Below are 25,941 nucleotides of genomic sequence, written 5' to 3' on the forward strand. Positions count from 1 at the left end.
CAACATTGAATGGTTTTCTTACTACCTTGGCCACGTGTTGATCAAAGGTCAGATTACTGTCTGTATATGTTCCCAAATCTCTCAGTACTGGGTCAACTCTTAAAGGTCAGTTATCGATAGAGTAATTATCTTGGGTGGCAGTTATCCCAAAAGGCACTATAATGCATTTATTGACATTGTGTTTTAGTCTGTCACTTTGGCACCAGTCATTTATTTGTGTTAGTTACTCTTATAAGATGTTTGTGTCATAGGGAGAATCTGTGACCGCTCCTAATTTGCAGTCATATGCGAACTTGGTCAGACAAAGGCCCTTGACATTAGTCTTTACTTCTGAGAAGTGGGTGCCAAATAGAACCAGTCCCAAAATGGAGCCCTGAGGTATCCCACTGGTAACTGGTTCCTTAGAGGAAGTTTTATTACCAGTTCTGACTTCCTGAGTTTTGTCTGTGAACCAACTGGCAATTGAACAAGTTATGTAGGGGTCTGTGCCCAGTTCGATGAGTTTGTCAACTATACAAGAGTGGAGTATTATATCAGATGCCATAGCCAAGTGCAGGTAGACAGTATGCACAGTTTTTCTCTTGTTCTTTACCTTGGTGAACTAAGCCCAATAGGTTTAGTAGGCATGATCTTCCATTGACAAAATCAACTTGGTTGGGTCCAGTGTCTGAAGGTTGCCCTAGTCTTTATCATTTCCACGACAAGTTGTTCCATGGCTTTACATATTAAACTAGTCAGACTAATAGGTCTGTAGTTTCTGGGACTGGTTGTTGTTCCACCCTTGTGAAGTGGGATAACTGTTGCAGTCTTCCATTTTTGTGGTACAAAGCCTGTTTTGAGGCTGTAGTTGAAAAATGACTCAAGTGATTCTGATAGGTCTTGTTTCAGTCCATTTAAGAGTTATCTCAGGATATTGTCAGGGTGCATTGAAGCTCTGTTTTTCCTCTTGGTGAGCACCGCTAGGACCTGCTGCCTGTTAACAGTTGAGGGTTATGCTAGTAAGTGTTTCATGGGTGGGAGGCGGGGTGTAGTTTGAGTTTAATTTGTCAGCCAGCAAATTCATTATGTCGCTCTGCTCAATGAAGGTGGCACCACTGACCACCAGTTTGCCACATTGATGTGTGCTGCCTTTGAGGTTTTGGTCATCGCTGTAGAAGGCCTTATGGTTGTCTTTAGCATGTGAGACTATCTTGATCTCATAACTGGCATGTTTGTAGATGATTGCAAGCTGGGGGTTATCATTGACTCCCCTGCAGACATTAGCATTCTTCAAGAAGGTCCATCTCTGACTAACAAATGGTGCCAAATCCATGGTCTTAAACTCAGTGCTAAGAAATGCATAATTGTACCCTTTGGGACGTCAGCTATCCTAGCTAATTACCATGTTGGTAATACACCACTAAGAGTTGACCCAGTGGTCAGGGATCTGGGTACGCACGTAGACAGTAGTCTTATCTTCGACCACAATGGTGAGTAAATTGTTTTATGTTTCGCAACTTATAAGTGCATGGCATCTATGGCTAAAGAGGTCATTATCCCACTGTACTTTTCCCTTTTCAGACCAGTCATAGAGTGCAATGCTCCTTCTGGTATGTACCTGACCAGGTAAATGTAGAAAGTAGAGCAACCTCAGAGGTTCTTCACAAAAAGAATACAAGGTGTAACAAACCTGCCTTATGCAGAGTGCCTTAAAGCCTTTTCCCTCTTCTCATTATCCTATAGATTTCTGAAGGGTGAACTGTGCCTGGCTTAAAAGGCATTCGCAGACCCCACACTTATGAATCTTCTACATATTCGTAAGTCAGAGAGTACCAGAAATACAAAGTCTAGGGACCTGAATTTTATATGTGACTCAAACAGAACATGCTGGAGAGACAGATATGTGGCCTAGAGACTGCCTCTCCTGTGGAATAGGCTTCCCATCCGTGTAAAGCTGATTTCATCTATTATCCAGTTTAAGTGCAAACTAGACCAGTGCCCCATAGGACATTTTCACCGGGCCTGGCACCCATGTCCCTTATGGATAGAGGTAAGTTATAAATGCCTGGCACTCAATGTCTTGTTTTGGATGCAGGACATCGTTATTCTTTTGGTAAAACTTGGCTAGGCTTAACCCCCCCCCCCCAGTCATTAGCCTCATAACAATCTATAAATCTGGTAGTACATCTCTAAATTACATGCATATACATGGTATTTCTGGTAAAGACAGAGTGCTTACCCACTGCTTTTTGGTAAATACACTGAGGTTTGTATATGGGATTGTGAAAGGATCAGGAATTGGTGGGATTTACTGTAATCGTGTTTCATTCAGTTGGCAACACAGTTAATCACTGCTAAGATGTATGAAGTCCATAAATATCACATTCCCAAGTAAATTGTACTACATTGGTCACTAAACATATAAAACAATTCTTTTTCACAGGGGAGAACAAGGACCCACACACCTAGTCTTTGCATGTACCAAACTCAGAGGAAAGGGAAGAGGTGGACAACAAATGTAAAACTCACCTTTTCCCTGTTTTTTGAGTTTTGTACTGTATCTGCAACTTGGCCAGTTCTGATGTTTTAAAACATCATGTACAAGCATTCTTCCTGTAGTGAAATTCTGAGACTCACTCATAAAGTGAATGGCACACAGTACGTTTCCTAATCATGGTGTTATCCTCAACTGCTTCAGATGGACAAGAAGAATGGTATCCCCTTACTGCTTCCCATTTACTTGGAAGAAGGAGAAAATGTGGTAGTAATGATTTAAGTCTGAGTATCTCCTTTCTTCCACCATTACTAACCCAAGCATTTACTGTTTAATGCAACCTCTGCCAGATGTCTGCTTGTTGCTTCCTGAGGACCCACAGTCACTCTGTGGATAAGAATGCCATCCTCTGTAATAGTTTACCTTCCCAGAAGCATTAATGAACCAGGACCAAAGATAGAGTAGCTATATGTTTTGCCTTTGTGCCACTCTGTATAGCTTTCTAGCACTGGAATGCTTAACTGACCCTTTACTAATATGGTCAAAAAGTACTCCACTTAGAAGCATTGCCACGATTGATTTTTAAAAATGTGTCAACAGTGGACATTTGTACTGTGGTATTTTGGTCGTCGTTCCATACCTTCATTGTTCACCATAACCTGAATCTGTTCTCCAGAAGAAAGGTAATATTTGTGAGAGCTGTTCTTCAGAACATTTTGACTACAACCTACCTCTTATTTGGCAGGTTCCTTCCACTCGTTAGGGTTTTGTTGTACAGTTTTTGAGGCAGTCCCCAAGATTTAAATACACCAGAAACCACTTGAAGTGCGTAGTAAATGTGTGCACTCGCCACGTCATTTAGGTCTTTGAGGCTTAATAGCATTTGTCCTTTTTTCCTGACTTTGGCTCTTTTTTAGCTTAATGTTTTTGTGAGTAAACAAGTAAATGTGTAATGTTATATCCTTGTTGTGTATCATGTTTTCAAGCAGATTAAAATAACCATAGAGTTTTGAGGTTTACAACTTGGTTTCTTTACAGGTGCTTGAAAATCGGGTCTATATTGAAAGCTCAAAAGCCCTAGTAACCGAATTCATTAACACTGACACATATTCCGCAAACCATGAATACACAGAATGCCCTAAACCACGAAATTCAAAAGCTCGAACCGTCATAGTTGTCCTACCCCACCGCCCGCTACATACTACCTACCCAAACAAACTAAATACATACATACACTAACCAAAACCCTACTTCTAATCCTAAACTAAACCCTACTTCTAGCTCTACACTAAATCTTGCATATGCCACCATTTATGCACTTCTTAACCCGCACCCTAACCCTAAGGTCCGTAACTATCGCACACTTGCCTTAACAAGCTATACCCAAACAAAATAAATAATCCACACATACACTTAACAAAACCCTACATCTAACCCTACACTAAATCTCACATACATTACCATCTATGCACTTACCTTAACCTGCACCCTGACCCTAAGGTCCGTAACTATCGCACACTTACCTTACGGAGCTATACCATTGAAGGGCCAACCATGACAATTTGACGTTTCGGATTTCGCGCTTCAGGACGATCGATGTTTATGCAGTTCGATGAAGATGTGTCAGTGTTTACGTATTCGGGTAAGTGCATCTTCGAGGATGTAATAGGGAACCTTGAAAATCAGCATCTTGAAGCCAGGGACTCGAGTGCCTTGTAGCTTTGCTATCCTGCTGCGAACTTGAATATGAGTTTAGGCAAGCAGCTGTGGGGAAGGAGTGGAGAGGGCTTTAGGATTAGTGAGCATTTGGGGAAGTAAGGTTTAGGGAGGCAGTTGAAAATGTTATGTTTAGGGAGTGAGAAGGAAGTTTTAGGGTTAGGAAGTGATTGGGGAATTTAGGGTTAGAGAGTGATAAGGAATATAGGGTTAGATAGGAAGGGTTGGAGTTTTAATGGTAGGGCTCAGGGACTTTACGGTTAGGGAGGAGGAGTGGTGGTTTAGGGTTAGGGAGGGGGAGTGGTGATTTAGGGGTTGAGAAGTCTGACTGGGCACTGTGTAGGGTTTCTGTGAAGGCTATGTAGTATATAGAATCGGGTGTTAGGAGGGCTGTGCAGGAATGGGAGATTATACTAGTGGGAGGTCAAGTACTTGCTTTTTTGCACAAGTGGCAGCAAGGTGGTGTATCTGTTAGCAGGTGAACACCTGTAGTAAAACCATGCAGATTCCTTATATCCCCGTTGTGGAACAAATCAGGTGTGTTACCACCATGGACACAGTGAGTGAAATTTAAAGAAGCCCTTTGATAGAGCACAAAGGTAATGTATCCATGAGTTTACCCACAACAGAGGTCCTTTTCAGAGATTGTCTAACATGGTGAGTAGTCATTAATTTATTCTTTTTTTCCCAATACTGCTTTGTGTTTATCAGGGTTATGTAGAGCTGGGGTGTAATCCCGCACAAACAGTGGAGGTGCACAATCTCACATAGGCTTGAGAAACTGGAAATCCAGCGGATACGAGGTGAACATGCAGATTCAGCAGAGAAGGTTCCCCACCCATGAGTCAAACCTGTATACAGAGTCGAGTGTTTATTTCCTTCTTGTGTACTGTGCCAGTGTCTGTACAGTCTGCTCTGTTACAATTCTGTACTGATTATTGTTTCTGTTTTTATGACTGGGTATGCATTTCGTCATTGGCCTGGGATGCAAACTCAGTTCTGTTACATGTGTATTAAATAAATGAATGAAGTAGTAAGTCTTGTCCTCCTCCTGCAGCTTTTTGTTGAATTGCCAAGCCTGTTTTAAGCTGGGGGAAAGGTTTATATTGGTACACTTTGTTATTAGGGTTGTTTATGAAACACAAAGTACTACTTTTGCTAGCCTGCATCTTTTAAGTTTTGGCTAGCAGCCAAAACCTTGTTCCAAGTTTGCTCAAGCTTGCTAGTAGACATCCCTGGACAGACCTAAACCCAGGTCACTAATATGTTCCTAATTAGTTCCTCAGCTGTTGTGGACAGCTTCCAAAATTGGATCACAGTTAACGGCTATTCCCAGCCATTGAGTAATCTTAATGAAATGTGTCTGTACAGTTTGATGTGATACACTGCCCAGTTCATGCAGCTGTGATCAGCTCTCTATACAGGAACCATGAAGCACTGATCGGTTCTAAACCAAGTTCACTACAATAATTGTGGTCATGTCTCAAACATAGACAACTTCTGTATGTCTAGTCATCAGCTGTACAGGCTTTGCTAGTGCAGTTTTCCGTACCCTGCTTGCTGCTGTTTCTTTTGATGCACAGTTACAGTTTTGAGACCTTCATGGATGTTCATCGTGTTTCACTGTTGCAGTCATTACACTTGGGTTATCCTGCTGGCAGGCTACCCGCAGTCGGCCTGAATTCCAAAGTCCTGGTCCGGCATCGGTTGCTGTCACCTCCTCCCTGACATCAGTGCGCCAGGGGTATAAAAGATGCAGCCAATGCCATTTTCTTCAGTCTTTCTTGCCGTGCAGTGCCTGAAGCAAAAGCAGTTCGCAAGTGCCGTTCGGCTGACTCCTGAGATTTTCGAAATTGAATTTCAGATCCGAACTCTTCAGTAAAGCTAAGTACCCCATTGAGGAAACTTTTTTCTTGCTCCAGACCGATGTCAGAAAAAGTTAACAATTGTATTTCTTGTGGGAAGCAAATACCTCATAAGGATTTTCATTCTTACTGTATTCCTTGTCTAGGCCCTGATCACGACGTTGCTAGTTGTTGGTTTTGTGATAGATTTAACCAACGCACTATAAAGCGTCAGTACGATTTTGCTTTTCATTACTTTGGCCGAAGGTTTAACTATATAATGCCGTCGGAACAACCGACGACCGGAATTCATAAAAAGCGCAAGGATAAAGAAAAGGACAGGCATCCAAGGTCCAAAATCGATGACGAAGCCTCTTCTAGGCCAGTCGCCAGTTCGCCGGTGAGGCGCTTTCGCAGCCCCTGACTCCCGCTACCTCATAGCCACAGGCCGCCTCCGACTCCCACGTGGAGACAACTAGGCCTCTGGATTCTCAAGGTATTGGCCCTTTGGAAATCAATCCTTCAGATGGGTCCGGAGCCGCTGAGCAGGCATCGGCTTCTGAGGGTGTTTTCAGACCTACACAACTTTATATAAAGCCTACTTCAGCATCGAAGACAAAGTCTAAAGCAGTTTTAAAGACAAGGAAACAAGTACAGCATTCTCCAGGACAGACTTCTATGCCTAAGAAACAGATGCTCAAAATGGCCGAAGACTTAATTACTTTGATCAGGGGTTCCCATCCCCCTCCTGAAAAGAGGCCCTAGGCAAGATACTGAATACGATTCCTCTGATCAGGTTTCCATTTCCTCTGATTCCTCTTCAGAACAGGGATATTCTATTCCTCCCTATGAGGATTCTGATGCTGAAGATTCTATTCCTTCAGCTTCTCCTCCTGAGGATTACTCTTTTGGGGAAACCCTGCATACCATGAGGGAGCATTTCCACTGGGAGAGCCAAGATTATTCAGATTCTAAGAAAAGGCTTAGAGACTTCTTGCTCAGCACAGGCCGCTTGCAGTTCCTCCTGTTCTAGACATAGTAGATGATGTATTTTCAGAGTTCGGCCTGTCACCAGACTCTTTACCTTCCTGCACCTGTTAAGCCGGACAGATACTACAGGGTTCCAGATTCCCATACATTTCTATATAAAAACCCTGCTGCTGACCCAGAAACTATCTCACAGGGTCCCAAAGGGGTCAAGGCTGCTACTGCTAAAAACCCTGTCCCCTCGGATAGAGATTCTAGGGCTCTGGACAGATGGGGGAAAAAAGTCTACACTTCTGCTACCTTGACTGTAAGGGCTTAAAATTCAGTTCAATATGCTCAAATATCAGCAATACTTAATGTCTTTGTTAAAACAAAAAATGTTGACAGATTCTGAATGTTCTCAGAGCAAAGATTTGCAGGATTTATTACATGCAGCTGAACAAGTGGGAAAACATACTTTGCAATGTGGTGATGATTCACTAGAGGCCTCATGTAGGGCCGCTGTTACAGGTTCTGTTATTAGAAGGCATGCTTGGTTAAAGGAACAGAATCTGCCTGATTGTGTTAAAGCAAAATTATCTTATGCTCCATTACAGCATGATACTTTCTTTGGTGTTAAGGCAGAAGAGGTGTTGAAGAAAATGGAGGATAAAGCTAAATCTATGCAGACAGTATAGGATTTCTTACAGGTACAGCCACCCAGATTTAGCAGGAACTGGCCTTCTAAGAATTGTTCCTTTCCAGTATCAGGCCACAAAGAGGCAGATTCAGACACCGTAGAGGCAGGCAACAGCCCCAGGGCTCATACAGGCCCAAACAATGGGGCGCTTCTACCTCCAAAAGCGGAGAAGACAAATCACAGCCTTATAGGAAACAGTCCCAATGACTTCCCTCTGCCAATGCCAAGCACTTATCTTTTGGCAGCTCCCTTCACAAAATTGGCACAGGATCACCCAGGACAAATGGGTCTTAAATATAGTCTCTCAGGGCTACAGGTTCCACTTTCACACCCTTCCAAAGGCAAAAGGTATGCCAGACCTGCCACACAATCAATGGGCAGAGGCACAAAAACAAGTTTCATCTCTCATGGACATGAGGGCTACTCAACCAGTGCCACAACAAGAGCAGGGACAAGGATTTTACTCGAGACTTTTCTTAGTACCAAGAAAGGACAAAGCCTGGAGACCAATTCTGGACCTGTCTATTCTAAATACTTTTCTGGACATTCCAAAATTCAAAATGTTGTCTGTGCAGCAGCTTCTGCCCATGCAGAGCAAGAAGGATTGGCTTGTAACTTTGGACCTCAAAGAGGCATACCTGCATATCCCAATCAGACAATCTTGCAGAAGATACCTCAGATTCATAGCTGGCTCAATGCACTACCAATTTTCTTACCTGCCCTTTGGCTTATCTACTGCACCCAGGGTCTTCACAAAATGCCTGGCACCAGTAATTGCATTTTGCAGACAAAGAGGAATTCAAATATTTCCCTACTTGGACGACTGCCTTATTCAAGCAGAGACCAAACACATTCTACTAAAGCATCTGACATTTGTAAAAAAATTGTTAATTTGCCTAGGGTACACAGTAAACGAAAATAAATCAAAACCTAGTACCCTCTCAAGAGATAATATTCCAGGGTGCAAGCTTAAATACAACTGCCCAGATGGTTTATCTCACGCCAGACAAACAAAAGCAACTGACTTCTTACTTCGAAAACATGGCAACAAAGACCCAGCTATCTGCAAGAAAAATTCTGCAGGCTCTGGGCTACATGGCATCCTGCATTCTACTAATTCCATATGCAAGACTTTATATGAGGAAACTACATTGGTATCTAAAAAGTGTTTGGACTCAACATTGCCACAGCTTGGAAACATTAATTACTCTCATTCACTGCCTGCAACAGGAGTTTCGATGGTGGGCACAGGCCTGTCACCACAACAAGGGACAGCCCTTTGCTTTACCCCCGGCCAGGCAGACACTAACAACAGATGCATCAGATTATGCCTGGGGGGCACACATGGCAGGGAAATGTATTCAGGGCACATGGCCCACAAGCCAAATGCATCTTCATATCAATCTAAAAGAGATGCTAGCTTTACAGAATGCCCTGTCAGCCTTCAAGGACCTACTTCATCTGGGACAACTGCTGATAAAGACGGACAATACCACAGTCATGTGGTACATAAACAAGCAAGGAGGCACACATTCCTACCCCCTCTACAGACAAGCCATGATTTTGTGGAACACAGCATTGACTTATCAAGTGCACCTGCAAGCACAATTCCTGCCAGGAAAGACGAATACCTTGGCAGGTGAACTAAACAGAAACCTCATGGATCCTCACGAGTGGAAACTAGATCCACAAATTTTCAGATTGATAACAGGGAAATGGGGATGCCCATCTATTTGCCTCCCCTCACAACTGCCAGCTACAGAGATTTTGCACTCGGACTTATCACGAACAAGCATTGAAAGTGGACGCCTTTTCATTCAGCTGGGAAAGCCCTTTCAGTATATGCCTTCCCTCCTCTGCCTCTCCTCCCCAAGGTACTCCTAAAGGTCAGACAAGAGAAGCCAAAAATGATCCTAATTGCCCCAGACTAGCCATGCTAGCACTGGTACCCAATCCTAAAGAGCTAGTCTCAAAGCCCAGCCTGGACATTACCTCAAATTCCTCATTTGCTGACCCAACAAAACAATCAGATCCTACACAGCCAACTCAGAACCCTAAGTCTGGCTGCATGGCGGATAATGTAACCATTCAGAACACACCTCTCTCTAAAGCACTTATGGATGTTATTTTGGAGGACAGGAGGCCCAGCACCAGAAAATCTTATGCAGAAAAATGGAAGAGATTCTGATCTTGGAACCAGGCACAAGGAATTGACATGCTTGTTCCAAATATTCCTCAGATTTTACAATACCTAACTGAGATGCTGGGCAAAGGCATATCCTTCTCATCAATTAAGATCCATGCCTCTGCCATTTCAGCTCATTACAATACGGACCCACCTATTTTCTCTCATCCACTGCTAAGGCAGTATCTCAGAGGGGCCAGAAACATAAGACCTCCAAGGAGAGCTCCAGTACCTGCATGGGACCTCAATTTTGTCAACAAACCAAACACTTGAAGAAAATCAGGCTCTGTTCTTGGATACACGCAAATCTTTAATAATCCACAAAGGAAATAAATTTTAACGCAAATACTGACAATACGTCTTCGTTTCACTGTCTTCTTCAGAAAGTAAAAAATCAAAGTGATAATACAATTGGTACAACCACCTTTTATACTCAAATATGCTTAACAATTAATCACTTAAGCAATTAATCCTGAAATAACACTTTAACTTTTACCTTACCTAAAGAAAATTAGCGTGAAAACATTTATTCAACACAATTAACATCTTTCATATAAAAGCCATTATTTATACATAAATATTAAACTAACTTAAAAAATTCTTGAAATATTCATGAAATATGACATATGAATATATAAACAGATTTTTTAAAAAGATACTTTATCAGTTTGTCATAATTTAACCAACACTATTAATTTTTTAACGAATTCAAAGCATTATTAGCGCCATCTGGTGTTGTAAGAAAATAGTTATCTTCCACAATACCATTATTAGTATTAAAAAATAACTAAAAACATAACATTTAATTTAAAAATGTTATTATAATAATGGATTACTAGTACATCTTTCCTACAGTTACTTAGTTCAATTCTAATTTTATATATATATATATATATATATATATATTTTTTTTTTTTTAATAAATACTATACTCACTAAGATAAGTGATCTATACTAAAATTGATAAATAATATTATTACAATTTATATATCCCTACTATTGTATTCATCTAAACATATTATAAATAAAGAGGGTTAAAAAATGCATAAAATTACACGTGAAAATATGACACATATAAGAATGTATAAAAATAAATTGCACAAAAATTGCACAACGCATTTAAATCATGGACTTTTTTGTATACATATTTTAGAAATTACAAATATGGGGAAATGTTTGCACATATTAGATATTAAACATTATGAAATCAGTACATAGATATGGATATCATTAACCATAACCATAGCCCTATAATTTGGCTGCTCTCATTTTCAACACCGGGGCTATGGAAATTATATCATTGAGGCCTGGGGTCTTATTAGCTTCAAGTAATAATTGCCAAACCAATTCTTTATACTCAATTGATGTCTCCCATGAGCCTCCTCTGATATCCTTATCTACCACTTCTAACACAAAAAAATTAAATATTGCTGTCAATTTATGCCTAAAAAGGGCATTGTTCACACAATTTGTCCTGATCTCATAATTGTGCTCATAGATTCTATTCTTAAGTTTCCTTTCGGATTTTCCTATATAGAAGGCTTCACATATTTTACATAAAGCAATGTAAACTATACCACTGGTTTCACAATTAGCAAAGCATTTGCTCTCAATTACCATATCTCTGCTTTGTATAAAAATTACATTTTTTGTTAAAATAAACGAACATTGAGAACACCTACCACATTTATATGTGCCTACCTTTCCAGATTTAACCGCCCCTACCCGACCTTTACTTTCAAAAATTGCTTTTAAACATCTACCTTTTCTATATGTGCATCTCAATGGTTGTTGAAACAAGCTCCTAAGATCAGATAAATCCCCAAATCTTGACCATTCCTCTTCCAACATTTTCCTAATTTTAACAGCTTGGCCACTATAATCAATGACCAAGTTGCCTTCCAGTTCAGTCCTTTTTTGTGCAGCATTGATATCCCAGCCTTTACCTAAACCTAAAATGGGTTTGAATTTATGTTCCCTACCTTGCTTGACCTCTTCTATTTTGTTGATTAAATCTGAGGGGTAATTTCTTTCTTTAAACATTTTATGCAGCAATAAACATTCATCTTGGAAATCCTGGTCCCTAGATTTCATACGACTAACTCTTACAAACTGCCCTTTTATCACACTCTTTTTTTGATAATAAGGGTGGGCACTGTTATACGACAAATATGAATTTGAAAATGTGTCTTTCCTAAATATTTTAGAAAAGAAACCTGTTTCTCCTTTCCCAATATATACATCCAGGTACTTAAGAGCTACTTTATCCATCTGATATGTGAATTCCAAAAAGTCGGTGGACTGAGAAATATATTGAAAAAATAAGTTAAATTCATCCTCAGATCCAGTCCATAGGAAACACATATCATCTAAAAAGCATTTATATAATTTCCAACAATGATTGAAAGGGGAGTTAATAATGAATTTTTCCTCCCATGCTCCTAAGATAATATTAGTATAAGTTGGGGCGCATCTAGCACCCATAGCAATTCCTTGTATCTGTTTAAAAAATTCCCCTTCATAATATATAAAGTTATTGGTGAGTACAAGGTCCATCAAAGTGAGAATTAAATAAAAATCGTTATTATTATATTTACCATAATTAAGTAAGGCTTCCTCAAACCACTTCATACCCTCCCCATGTGGGATGGAAGAAAACAGGTCAACAATATCAATAGTTATGAAGGTGACATCTTTCTCAAAAACTTCAGATGTTAAATTAACTAATAAGGACCATGAGTCTTTAACAACTCCATTACCTGACAAAGATAGGTCCTTCAATTTCGTATCAAGCCACTTTGCAATGGGGGCTGTCACTGAATTAGCAGAAGCTACAATTGGCCTCATAGGTGGATTGTAAACATTCTTGTGCACTTTGGGCACACCGAAAATAGTGGGGGTTATAGGTTTTTCCACTTCTAAATACTTATACAACTGGATATCAATAGAACCTTCTAATAACAAATCATTCAAGACCATCATAACCTTCCTATTACCAATATTAACCTCATTTAGGGAAGCTCTAACATATTTTGTTTCATCATTCAAAAGTTCCATCATCTTAGCTTCATATGTCATTTGATCCATAATTACGGTCCCCCCACCTTTATCTGGTTTACATACTCTAATATTAGAATCATTACTTAATCTTCTAAGTAACATATTTTCTTCCTTAGTCAAATTATAGCCTATCTTATCATTAGACAGCTCCATCCTGATTTTTCTTTCCATCAGTGACTCAAAATTTTTCAACTGGGGGTATAGAGGGGGGTTAAATGTACTTTTTCTTTTTAAATCGCTATTTATTTTAGCAAGATGTTTACCTTGAAATAGAATTTCAAAGTTTTTCTTTCTCAAAAATAACTTTAAATCAATCAATAACCTAGTTAGATCCGCTTTCCTATTAGGGACAAATTTGAAGCCCTTTGAAAATAAAGAAAAACAAATTTCATCAATATCCAAATGGCTATAATTAAAAATATAACCATTAAAGTTCCAAACAAAGCCATCTGCACTTATAGGTTTGGGACTAGCATTAATGTCCAAACTAACTTGATGGCTTTCTACCAATGCATCTGTTCTTTGTTGTAATTCTGATTGTGATTCTGGTTGTGAAACACCATTGACCTTCCCCGCCCTCTCCCTCTCCCCCTGTCTGATAGTTTTTTTGAAATTATTATTTTGTTGCTAATTTCTAATTCTTTCGGACCTTCTTAGTTGGGGGAACTCAGAATCATCATCCACTTCAATAAAAATGTCATTTTCAATCACAGATTCCCTCCTATCACGTACATTGTCATTCCATTCATTATCATACCCGAAAGAATTCTTGAAATTATATGGCCTGGGCTAAGGGTAGCAAACATTGTCTTTATATTCCTGAATGTCCCTATCCAATTTTTTACACTTCCTTTCATATATATTCCTAATACTATTTTCTATCTTTCTAAGCATTTCATAGTACTTTTTTTGACTATCTTCGATAGAAAAAAGTAAATCATTTGTAATACGGTCATTCAGCTTATCTATTTTACCTTACAAAATCTCCATTTCCCTTTCATTTTCGCTAATTAAAGCTTTTAAAATATCTAAACCGCATCTATTAAAGATGCTCAACAATTCTTTGTGCAATTCACCTCCTTCCTTCACCTTGTTTGGATATTTAAAAATTCTAAGTCCTTTTGGAACTATATCCAGACTTAAACATTCTTTTAAATACACATTTTCCAGTTCAAGATTCTTAAATCTAAATAACAATTCATCTAACAGTTTAACATTTGACTCATAAGTAAGATTACTATCACTTACATTCACCAGATGCGCTTTTTTATCCTTGAAACTAAATTTCATATGTAAAACATCCATAAGGTCCCTAGTATGCCTCGGTGCTTTATTTTTAAAGTACACTGAGGTTTCGCCTTCATCCCGACTGCTAGGAGCGTTCACATTGCCAGCTTCCAAGGGTTGATTACAGTTAACAGTTCCACCTACTCTTTTGGGAATGGCAACACCTCTTTGCGTCAACGCTGTCTCCAATCCAATATTTTCTGTAGTTCTGAAGACCGTAGGAACATCTTTATCTACTAAGTGTGGTGCTTTACCATCCTTTGGTCTTCCTCCAGAAGAAGAAGAACTTGATGCACTCGCTCCTGGGATGCCATTCTCCCTCCGCATTAGCATTTCCTGATTACACGGCAGTTCAGACGATGACATCGTAGATGGGTGGTACCTCTGTGAGAGCAGCTTGATAAGCTGCGTTAATTGTTAAGCATATTTGAGTATAAAAGGTGGTTGTACCAATTGTATTATCACTTTGATTTTTTACTTTCTGAAGAAGACAGTGAAACGAAAACGTATTGTCAGTATTTGCGTTAAAAGTATTTATTTCCTTTGTGGATTATTAAAGATTTGCGTGTATCCAAGAGCAGAGCCTGATTTCCTTCAAGTGTTTGGTTTGTTGGTAAAGTTTGCTTTAAACACTTGGTTCCAGACCTCAATTTTGTCTTGGAAAAACTCACACTGCCTCCTTTTGAACCAGCAAATACAGCTGAGATAAAATACTTATCATGGAAAACAGCTCTTCTCCTAGCAATAACTTCAGCAAGAAGAGTCTCAGAGTTACAGGCACTAATGGCTGTGGAACCTTTTATCTAATCCGCAGAATAAGGGAGAGAGACTTCTGCATTCTTTGGACGTACACAGACAGCTATGCTTTTACTTGGACAAGACTAAAGCTTTCAGAAAGACTGAACAAATCTTAGTGGCATATGCTGCAGGATCGCAAGGAAAAGCTATTTCAAAGCAGACTATTTCAAAATGGATTGGCCACTGCATTCGTTTCTGCTATTCACAGCATGGCAAATCGGTGCCTAAGGGCATTAGGCCACATTCTACCAGAGCAGCAGCCACTTCAGCAGCCTTCCTCAGAGGAGTACCAACCAAGGACATTTTGGAGGCTGCAACCTGGACTTCAGTGCACACTTTCACAACGCACTACCACTTACCTCTTTACTCTAAATCCAGAGCAGGCTTTGCCACTGCAGTTCTGCAGGGCCTCATAGCCACTCCTAATTCTATTTAGGCCCAGCCACCCAACCTCAGCTTTGGGATTCAACCCAAGTGTAATGACTGCAACAGTGAAACATGATGAACATAGTACAGTTGTGTACCTACCATAAATGTAGATGTTCGAGTGTATTCACTGTTGCAGTCCAGGTTACCCTCCCACCATCCCCCTTTCATTGCTGGGACTTATCTGTACTTCTCTATTCTATACAACCTGTGTGGTGTATTTGCTTGTAGATGAAGGTCATGTGCATGCTTTTTTATGATCAGATTTTTTTAGCCTACCGTTTTGGGGGCACCTGACATCTGGGGCAAGAAAAACTGAAGAAAATGGCGTCGGCTGCATCTTTTATACCCCTGGCGCACTGACATCAGGGAGCAGGCGACAGCAACTGACGCCAGACCAGGACTTTGGAATTCAGGCCGACTGCGAGTAGCCTGCCAGCAGGATAACCCAAGTGTAATGACTGCAACAGTGAATACACTCAAACATTTACATTTATGGTAGGTACACAACTGTACTTTTTCCATATCATGCATTTCTTGAACCATGTCCACTGCTGTGACCTTTACTAGCATCTTTGTAGTCTTGGTCAGTTTCAGAAGTCTAACATGGAGCTGTAGCTTTATGCAGTCCTGTTTTAGTTCCTAACCTCCTGCTTCCATTCTGCTTCCATTGTGACCCAAAGCCAGATGTTTATGTACTACACCTTTATGTACTGTACCCTTATGCATCTTAACTTTGTTATGCTGTAGTGTTTTGCGTTTGTGGTCACTTCCCTAACTTATTGACTTTCTGTGGCCTTGAATATGCCTTACAAATGTTGGTCAGTTTTCATACTTCATTGCCTTGGATCTGTGTAACCTTTTTTTTATTACACTTAATTTTTAGACCTATGTTGATGAAAAGTGGCTCTGGCCAGCTGTTGTGCTGTCTTTGTTAAGTCCAAGACATATAATGCTGCTGTAGTCTTGTCGTGTGTTGACAGCCACTTAGTAGTTGTGACCAGTTTCCAGTCTTTGGTGGTTTCCGTCTTTGTATCTTTTCACACATATAGTGAACTGTCATATTTCTTGTCTTTTAATTGTTCTAGATTTCAGAAGATGTATTAGTTTGGGACTTGGCTGCAGGACAGGAGCACACAGTGTTCTTAGCAGATGGAGATGGAACACAGCAGAGTCTGTACTACAGTGGCAGACTGAATTTTCAGGATGACGCACTTGCAGAAGGAAATGGCACTTCTTTGCACCAACCAGTGCAGCTCTGCTTCTCACCTGCAGTAAGTACTCCTCTAAAAATCCAGGAACTAATGAAGGGGGTTGAGAGATTTTGGTGAAATGTAAATGCATGTAATTAAACTACCTTCTTTCTTTTCTCAAATGCAACTGTTTAAACATCCAGTTTCTAACCAGTTGTATATCCATATATGATATTTCCAAAGCTGCTGGTAAAACTGTTTGCTTGGGTACGTTTCATTATATACATTTAATTCTCATTTTCTGCTAATTATCCTCAAAAACAGTGTCCTGAAAGTAACTTTTTGTTCTTAATATTTATTAAATGTACACAGTATATTACATTCATGTCTGTCATCATGTATGATGCACCACAATGGTTGGCATCTTCGTTTCCTAGCTTATCCCTGTTCTCCTCTCTTGGTTTCCCTTTGGGCTCACTTTGTCATTCATTTTAGCGTGATTTTGCTCTTGTACTATTGTAATACTTCACTTCATTGTTTTTTTTTTGTTCATTTTCCCACTCCTCTTTTCCTCCTTTTAGTCAGTTTTGTCACCTTCTCCCCTTGTCCAGGAACTTCATGTGTAGTTTGTGCTCCAGTATTCCTTTTGTTCCCTTCCAATTTTGTGTGATGAAGTTTTTAACACGTACTCAGCAGTCTGATAATGTTTATTTCTCTCTCCTTCCAGATGCTGTCTTCTTTTTATGTGCCGTATGTAGAATTCCCAAGCGTGCTCTGCTCTGTTTTTTTCTAATATGCCCACATCTTGCATGCCTGCTCCAGAAACACAATCCTGCACCTCCTGCTCATCCTGCCTTCCTTTCCCATTTAACCTTATCCTTTCTTTTCAGCCAGGTCTTATAAATTATCACCAAACACAAAAAAAATAAAAAAGAAGGGCACACCACAACCCGAAAAAGCGAAACACTGCTTTATTCAAATTGAACCAAACGAATGAGCGCTTTCACCTGCACATCCCAGGCTTCATCAGAGTCGTAGAAAATAAACATCACTTCCCTTTTAAAGCTTATTGAAGTGACATCATACAGTAATGTTAACTGCTGCCTTTAAAAATTACAATGTATTTAAAAAGTTCATATTAAATGCATAGTCAACCCCCCCCCCAAGTAAAAAACACAAAAAATATAAAAACATATAAAAATATATAGTCATAGGTTCATAGGTAGGTACTAGGCTAACTGCCTGAGGGCATTTGTAAGCCTAGCCAGAGTGTGTCGGCTTTCGCCGCCCCATTGATTAACTGAGCCTCTGTCAAGCAGAGCCAATGAAGTGATCCCAGGGGTGTACTTTCTGTTACCCATCCACTCGTCAAGGCTTCTCTTGAAGAGCGTTAGTGAGGGGCTCTGCCTAATGTTGTTAGGAATTTTGTTCCAAAGCATGGGGAGTCTCTGTGACAGGAATGTATCCATCCAGCATGTTCTATTTATTGTTGTGACAAGGTTTAGCTCACTAGAGCACGTGGCTCACCGTGACTTGGATTTCTTTAGGTGGAGCATGTCCATCAATTCTGAGTTGGACATGGCTTTGTAAGTCAGGCAGAGATCACCTCTGAGTAAGCGATATGCCACTGAGTACAGCCGGAGTTTTTTCAGTCGGGCTGCATAGGACATATGTTTGAGGCCAGTAATCCTCTTGGTGTGAGGTGCTTTTGTGGTCTTTCAAGCTGTTGGAAGTGTCTTGTGAGGTACATCCCAAATGGGGCATTGTACTCTATGATGGGTCTGATGAGTGACGAGTAGAGGGGCACTATAACCTCTTTATTTCTAGATGCGAACCCCTTGGTAATTAGATGGGCCACATAGTAGGATTTCCTAACTACTTTGGCAATATGATTTTCAAAGGAGAGATTACTGTCTACCTGGGTCCCCAGATGTCTTATTACCTCTTCTGTATTAAGGGGGTTGCCGCCTGTGTGGTAATTCGTGGGTGTTTTGTTTTTCCCCAAATGGGATGACTATGCATTTTTTGGCATTTAGCTTGAGGCCATGACTTTGACACCAGGTGTCCGTCTCAGTAAGGCCTTTTTGGAGGATGTCTGTGTCAGCCGGAGAGTCAATTATGGCTCCCAGTTTGCAGTCATCGGCGAACTTGGTTAGCCATAGTCCTCCTGTGTTTGCCTGTACTTCTGAGAAGTATATGCTAAACAGTAGGGGTCCCAGAACTGAGCCTTGTGGGACACCACTTGTGACTGGTTTAGAGTCAGACCTGGAGCTCGCTATTCTTACCGTGTGAGTTTTGTCTGTAAACCAGTTGGCAACCTATCTTATGACGTAGGGGTTTATGTTCAGGCTGGTGAGTTTTTCTATAATACCCGAGTGAGTAATGGTGTTGAACGCCTTGGCGAGATCAAGGTAGGCTGTGTGAACCACCTTTCCCTCGTCTATGGCCTTGGTAACTGTCTCGAAGAAGTCAACCAGGTTTAGTAGGCATGATCTGCCCTTAACAAAGCCGAACTGGGTCAGGTCAAGTGTTTGGAGGTTCCCAATGTCTTTGTTAATGTGTTCCATGATGATGCGCTCCATAGCCTTGCGGACCAGGCTAGTCAGGCTTATGGGGTGATAGCTACCAGGGTCAGTTGTGGCTCCTCCTCTGTGGAGTGGAATAACCATTGCTGTGAAAAATATTCAAATATTCAAAGCTCTCTGCTTCAAAAGTGGAACAATAGATATGTTGTCATTGATGCCTGGAAAAGTTCTGGCATTGAGTCTTAGTTGCCACCTTCACTTAGCTCTAAAGCCAGCTTATAATCACCACTCCTCTGGTTTTTCACCACCTGGTCAATAATAAAGAATAAAAAATCTCCTAAAATTAGTGCAAATAATTGAATGGTTATACAATGCACTGACAGTTTTCTTTTTCTTGATGGTCCCTAACATACTCGGCAGATGTCCTTCATGGATGCATCTGCAGTCATAACAATGGTTGTTGTGTCGTCAGCCAGCAGCCCTTCGGGTCGCCAGATTCCAAAGTCTGGGTCGCTCGCTGATGTCGTCGACTTCACCGCATCGCATCTCTGCTGGTGCCGTATAAAGGCATCACAGCGGCGCACATTTTCTCAGTCTCTTTCTTGGAATGCCCCGGAGAAGCGCTTGCGCTGGGTGCCGCCGGTCGGAACCAGAGACTACTAATACTACCAACTACTAAATAGCTCAAAGCGCTTTTCTTTGCTACTGCTTGCTAGGGCAGGAGAAAAAAGATAAAAGTCAAGACTGAAAAAACACATAACTCAAACTTATACTCACCTCTGACATTGTACTCCAAGATTTCCCCTTATTTGTTTGAAGAGGCCTTACCAGCTCTTACCTGTCTTCCCTTTGCGCCTGCACCTTCCAACCGAAGCTTTTTAGGGGATTTGCGAGTTTTTATACAACAGTTTTTGCCCTGAATTTTACGCATTAAAAACAAAAGATGACCCAACTCAAAGAAAAAGTTAAAAGAAAAAAAGAATTTATTTGCTGGGAGTGGAGAGGTTTAACGGTTGAAAGTCCAAACATAGCACGACCTGTCGCGCTCAAACAAAAACCAGTGGGCTCACCTTTAAACCACCGGCACTACCTGAACCTTCCAGGCCCTGCTACCTTACCTGAATCAGCCTCAGAAATTTTGCCTACAACTGTGGTTCCTAGTGATTTATCAGACACCATCCCTTCTAGCCCCACGTGCCAAAGCACTTGCAGGCCTCCAGCCAAGCTACCTATTAAGGCTCCTGCTGCCATCAAAAAAGCAGCCCATCCTGCAAATCAGTGCCTGCCAAACCCCCTCACACACAGCACACTGGATAGTTCATCACAAGAAGATCCCGCTCTCGAAGGGCTCCCCTAATAGGGGATCCCAATCTCACCCGGAGAGCAGGCCTCCCAGCCCCAGAGGCCTACAGCAGGCAGAGCCCCGAGCCCCTGTGACCTGATGACAAAGTGACCAGACAGATAGACATTACAGACCAGCCAGAGAGGCTTCTGAAAGAATGAAGAAGAAGATCCTCTCAGACAATCAGAATGGGAGAGCCACCAGAGAAGGAATTTAAACTTGGGATGAGATTCCAGGACTCAAAAATTCCATGGAAGGACATAATTTCAGATTCTAGAAAAGGCTTAACTCTCTTTCCTTCCTCTGCACCTGACACTGATTTAACCTCCCCTCTGTTCTGCCTGTATTTCTGCCCTTTAACGATGTCTTTTGAGGAGCCCGCTGCACTTACCCCCATGCAGCGCCAACCAGATAGATTTTACAGGGTGCCATACACTCATCACCACCTCATCCCCACCTGCCTTGCCAAGGAATTTTTACATTCCCTCTGCAGAAGGCAGCAGCTCACCACAAAACCAAAGTCCTCTGCACTCTTAAAGGTCCTCCAGGAGAAACTAAAAGCTCTCCAAAACTGCCAGTACTAGAGCTTTCTTTAAACTAGTATGATCCAATACCAGCTTAGAGAAGATGAATGCTTGATCAAATAAGCTGAGTCAGTGTGCAGTCATTTTAAACTGTGATGTGCATTAAATGGTAAATAACATCCAACAGGTTAGTAACCATTCCTTAAAAATGTAGTACCGATGCACTGAGGGTGTTTAGATCAGGCCATTGAGTTACTGGAGGTTAATAAGCATCGGCAAATGAAAGAACAGGCCCCAGATTGCATGTTCAAGTGCTAAAACAATTATATCAGATGATCCTGGCAGATTAAAACTCCTAGATGCCAGGGTGAAATAAAATGGACAAAGATGAAAAAAAAGACAAACAAAGGCAGATTTCTTTCGTTTTTAACCAGCACTACAGGTTGCAGGTCAAGGTTTCTGAGGAAAAAGCCCCTGGGCTGTCAAAAAGGGGTGAAAAGGGGAAAGATGGTAGCAAGGCGGGGGCAGGAATCTAGGAGGGCAGGGCAGAAAGAGGAGGGGGTGGGGTAGCAGGCACGAGGCACAGGCACAAACACTATAGTGGCAACAGGTGTCAACACTGCAACAGGACAGGGCGCCTACCAGGGACAGGCACTTAGCAGTTACTCAAGGAAAGCACCATTTCACCAGAAATACCTTATTCAGCCAAAAGGCTACTAATATCATCAGACCAGACAAACCTGCAAACCAAAACATAGACCATAAACCTGCCTCCAAATCAAATCACAAAAAAAATTCCAGAATGAAAACAAAGCAAATAAATCAAAAATAACACAAAGATGAACGCTACAAAAAATTAGAAAAGATTATCAGACAAAAAGAGTAATAAAAACAGCCAGACAGAGTTCTACACAGACATCTTCCTCTTACAACCTAGTAAAAACCAAATCCTAACGCCCTGCTAACCATAAACCACACAGGGCAAATTTTGCCAAACAAAAAACACATGACTCTAAGGAGTGCTGCAAAAGCTGGGTTTATATACGGCATGTAATTCTATGCATCACCATGAGGCATAATTTTATTTCCCCTCAGATAGGAGGTGATTCTTTGCATACCATATGACCAAAATTGGCTGGAGCATTTAGATTTCAAGGATGGGATACAGTTATCTACCCATCATGCCCCTGGTCAGCGTACCTGGAGAAGTTCACAACACAGAACCAAATTATCGCCATTTACAAGATGACTTTGGGTTATCTACCACACACAGATAGCAAGGAAAAGTCAAGGTTACAAACAAGCAAAGATAGCAAATGCTTAACCCAATTACAGTCATACTACAAAAATCAAGGCTGATCACATCCCAACAACAGCAAATTTAAAACATTGGCATTAACAAAGCATTAAACAAAAGAAAGAAAACACAGTTTGACAATTCTTAAAAAGAGATGATTAAACAAGCATTGTTAATTAACTCTTGGAAAGTCTCAAGTGCATATCCTGCAGCATCAGATGCAATTCATGGCGAAATGCTGCAGGCTTAACTGCCAAGCCACACAGGAAAACACACAAGAAAATGCCTAAAACCATATGGGACAGCCACAGCTACAGTTACCATGGCACCATGCCCAACACAGAACCTCTAAAGGCACACCCAAAACCCAGAGTTCCAGTGGTGGACAGAAGCAGGCTGGCCCTCAACGGCATGCCAGGGACCTAACATGAAGGACACCTTGGACAATGACCTATGGACTCCAAACCTATGGTGGGGCACCCTGGCAACAAAAAACCATGGGAAATGTTCCACAAAACAGCTTAAAAAAGACCATTCCCAATCCTCAAAGATCACCATTACATGAAATAACAATGCTGCACAAAAGTTGGCAAACACACATAGAAAGACCAGGCCAGACAGAATACCAGAATGACTTTGGACTTTTGAACACCAATCTGGCTCCACACTACAACATCCAGGTACTATTTGTATTGGTACCGTGAACTAAGAGCAGGATTGACAAGACACTTACGGCATTTTCCACCAACACAGGATGCACTTACAGAGCTCTTTTAGACTATCTCAACTAAATCACAAAGAAATTAACAGATTTCAATCAATAGACTCATTCACTTCCTACACCCACATCACAAATCAATCTATCTGCACAAGTATGGAAACTGATGGAATCCTTCAGGTCCCCCACTCCACCCACATATGCAGGTGGACTTGATATCAATTTCCACGAGAGGAGGCCTAAATGTATGCGCAACCGAATCTTGATGCTGAAAGGCCATGATAAAAATCACCAGTCTGCTAAGGAGGTTAACTGTCTCGAGACTCAACCATTATTATTTGATGCTCTGATGAAAATTCACATAGTCTCGATGCATACATAAAACTCTAAAAAACCTTCTTCTGCCTGGAACATCACATAGCAGCTTTGCACCAACCCATTCCAAACCTAAAACCTTAAGACCTTTTGCAAAGGCCATCATATAATTAAATCAGACTGCCGCGAAATAAAAGCGTTCATTTCACTATGCAGGAACAAATAATGACCTCGGATAGAACTAACATTCTAAGAGGAAAATGAGTGAGTAACTGGATACTTGCCTGCATTCTGGAGTACCAAACAGAGCTTCCATGCATCAGCAGTGTCCTAGAGAGGAGCCAAGATATAACATAGATAGTGAATCTATTCCACCATCAACCCTCAGAGCTTCAAGATCTCCACCTAACCTAGAGACCATCATTACCAGTAAAACAGCCTATTTTCTCACATACAGCTTTTCAAAGTGAACTTTCCCATCCCGCAAAAGCAGCACCTCCTCAACAACCAGCATTTGACTCAACACCCGGTCATGGAAAACTGGTCACCTACTGGCTATTAGGAACCAGAGGTGCAAAAAACTCTTCCAAAACCACCATGGTGCAACCTCTTCCTAAGATTCCTACTAGATAGGTTGGGGCCTAAGGCTTCATCCCAGGATGGCTGAATCTAAGGCATCCTTCTACCTACCTTTCTTTCCTCCATCCAAAACATCCTTCCCAAAGATCAAAACAGAGGTGAAAGAGACTAATCCACAGATACATGCCTAAGCGTCAAACCAAAAACCGGACAAGTAAACAATCCAAACAGAAAGGAAGAAAAGCAATCCACAAAAGAGTATGCAAAGAATGGGAAGGAAAGTGGATGTACAGACAATTTCCCTTTCCACAAAACAGAAATAAAAAGGAACATAAGACATCAAAACAGCCATCACAGAACATTTTTACGAGGGCTCTGGAACCTAAACATTCCCACTACTTCACAGCTTTGCACAGGAGTGGCAACAGAACATTATTGACCTCTACTTGACCTCCTCAGCAGCATTTACCAGCCAAGCATTGATCAAGACTCCTATACTACATTATTGTTTGCATGCCTCCGTTAGTTATAATAGCGGATCCCATTCCTCCGTGGCTAGTTAGATGCATCCCCCCTAGACTTTTCCATTACTGCTCAACTATTAGGAGGGATTTCCACAGCATATGCATTGGACATCCATAACACCCTTGCTCCTTCTATCTATGTACCTAGGGTACTACCTCTCATCTGCTAGCTGGATTGTAGAACTCCTGTACTTCTATGGTATATGTAGATGTTTTACTCCTCCTAATACCTATGTATTTTTTGGATGGCATTTTTCTTCAACTATATTAGCATACCCTTCCCTTTCTGTTTGTTCTCTACTATTTTAAAACATTTCTATGCATTTATAAATTTCTTTACTAAGAGTACGATGCTTTGAATGTACACATCAGCTTACATTTACCGGCCGATTTTTTCCGCCTCGGCCATCTCATTGATCCAGAATCCGGCAGAAGTGACAGGGCAGCTGGCAGACAGTTCAAGACATATACATTTCGACCGGGTGACTACAGACAACTTCTGTCCTTAAGTTTACGGGTAGTTTTCCCCACATAGAATGCCAAGCATGTACTGCATGTTGCTATATATACCACATTCATGGTAGTGCAGGTACATCTTCCGGGTCAATCAAGAGTGCGGTGGTAACCTTCCACAGCCACATACGGGCCATCATTAACAAATTTACAATAATTGCAGTGTCCACATTTAAACATTTGGGACCTGTAATATTTAGTTATTTTGACCCATTCGTTTCCAGCAAATCTTTCACGTTCCTGCCCCTACTGTAAACTATATGTGGCTTGTCACCTACTTTTTGTCTAAGTGTTGCATCAAAACAAATGTCCCAAGCGGTCTCCAAAATCCTTAATATTTCTAAACAATCATGGTTATATTTTACTACCATAACCTTATTGTTCACTTGTAATTTATTGTTGTCATCTGTAACACTAGCATCTCGCATCAATATAGGACAAAACAAAGTAGACCTACACCTGTATACTTCTTTGATACGTAGTCACATTTTAATAGGGTAACCCCTATTCATGAACATTCCGATCAATTTGTATATTTCACTTCTAAATTCACTATCATCACTAATGAGCCTTGATAATCTGCACATTTGATCCTTCACAACTCCCCTCTTCTGGTGGGGAGGATGACAACTGTCATAGTGCAACAACCCATTAGAGAAGGTAGATTTTCTAAAAATTGTGGAGGTCAAAACACCATCTTTTTTCCTGAATAGAATATCTAAATAATCAATCTCCAATTGATGAATTCTGTGAGTAAATGATAGATACCTAGTGCTTTTGTTCAAATAATGCAAAAACGCAACTAGCTCAATTTCAGTACCACTCCATAGCACCAGTATATCATCCAAAATTCTCAGATATTTTAATATTTTGTGCATGAATTGAGACTTAAAAACAAACTGGTTTTCCCAATCTAATAAAACCAAGTTTGCAAAAATGGAGTCTTATAAATTGTC

General features: G+C 40.8%; 1 protein-coding gene across 2 annotated transcripts in view; it reads left to right on the top strand.

Annotated features, from left to right (window-relative positions):
- ALS2 (alsin Rho guanine nucleotide exchange factor ALS2) overlaps nucleotides 1-25,941 on the top strand; it is a 2,167,716-nt gene that overhangs the window by 620,428 nt on the left and 1,521,347 nt on the right. For both annotated transcript variants that reach the window (XM_044075110.1, XM_044075111.1), the window contains exon 9: nucleotides 16,544-16,729. In XM_044075110.1, the coding sequence (XP_043931045.1) occupies nucleotides 16,544-16,729 (186 nt within the window). The remainder of the gene's footprint in view (nucleotides 1-16,543; nucleotides 16,730-25,941) is intronic.

This window comes from Protopterus annectens, chromosome 6.part0, assembly GCF_019279795.1.
Source record: "Protopterus annectens isolate FY-2018-M chromosome 6.part0, PAN1.0, whole genome shotgun sequence".
Taxonomy (NCBI): Eukaryota; Metazoa; Chordata; order Ceratodontiformes; family Protopteridae; genus Protopterus; species Protopterus annectens.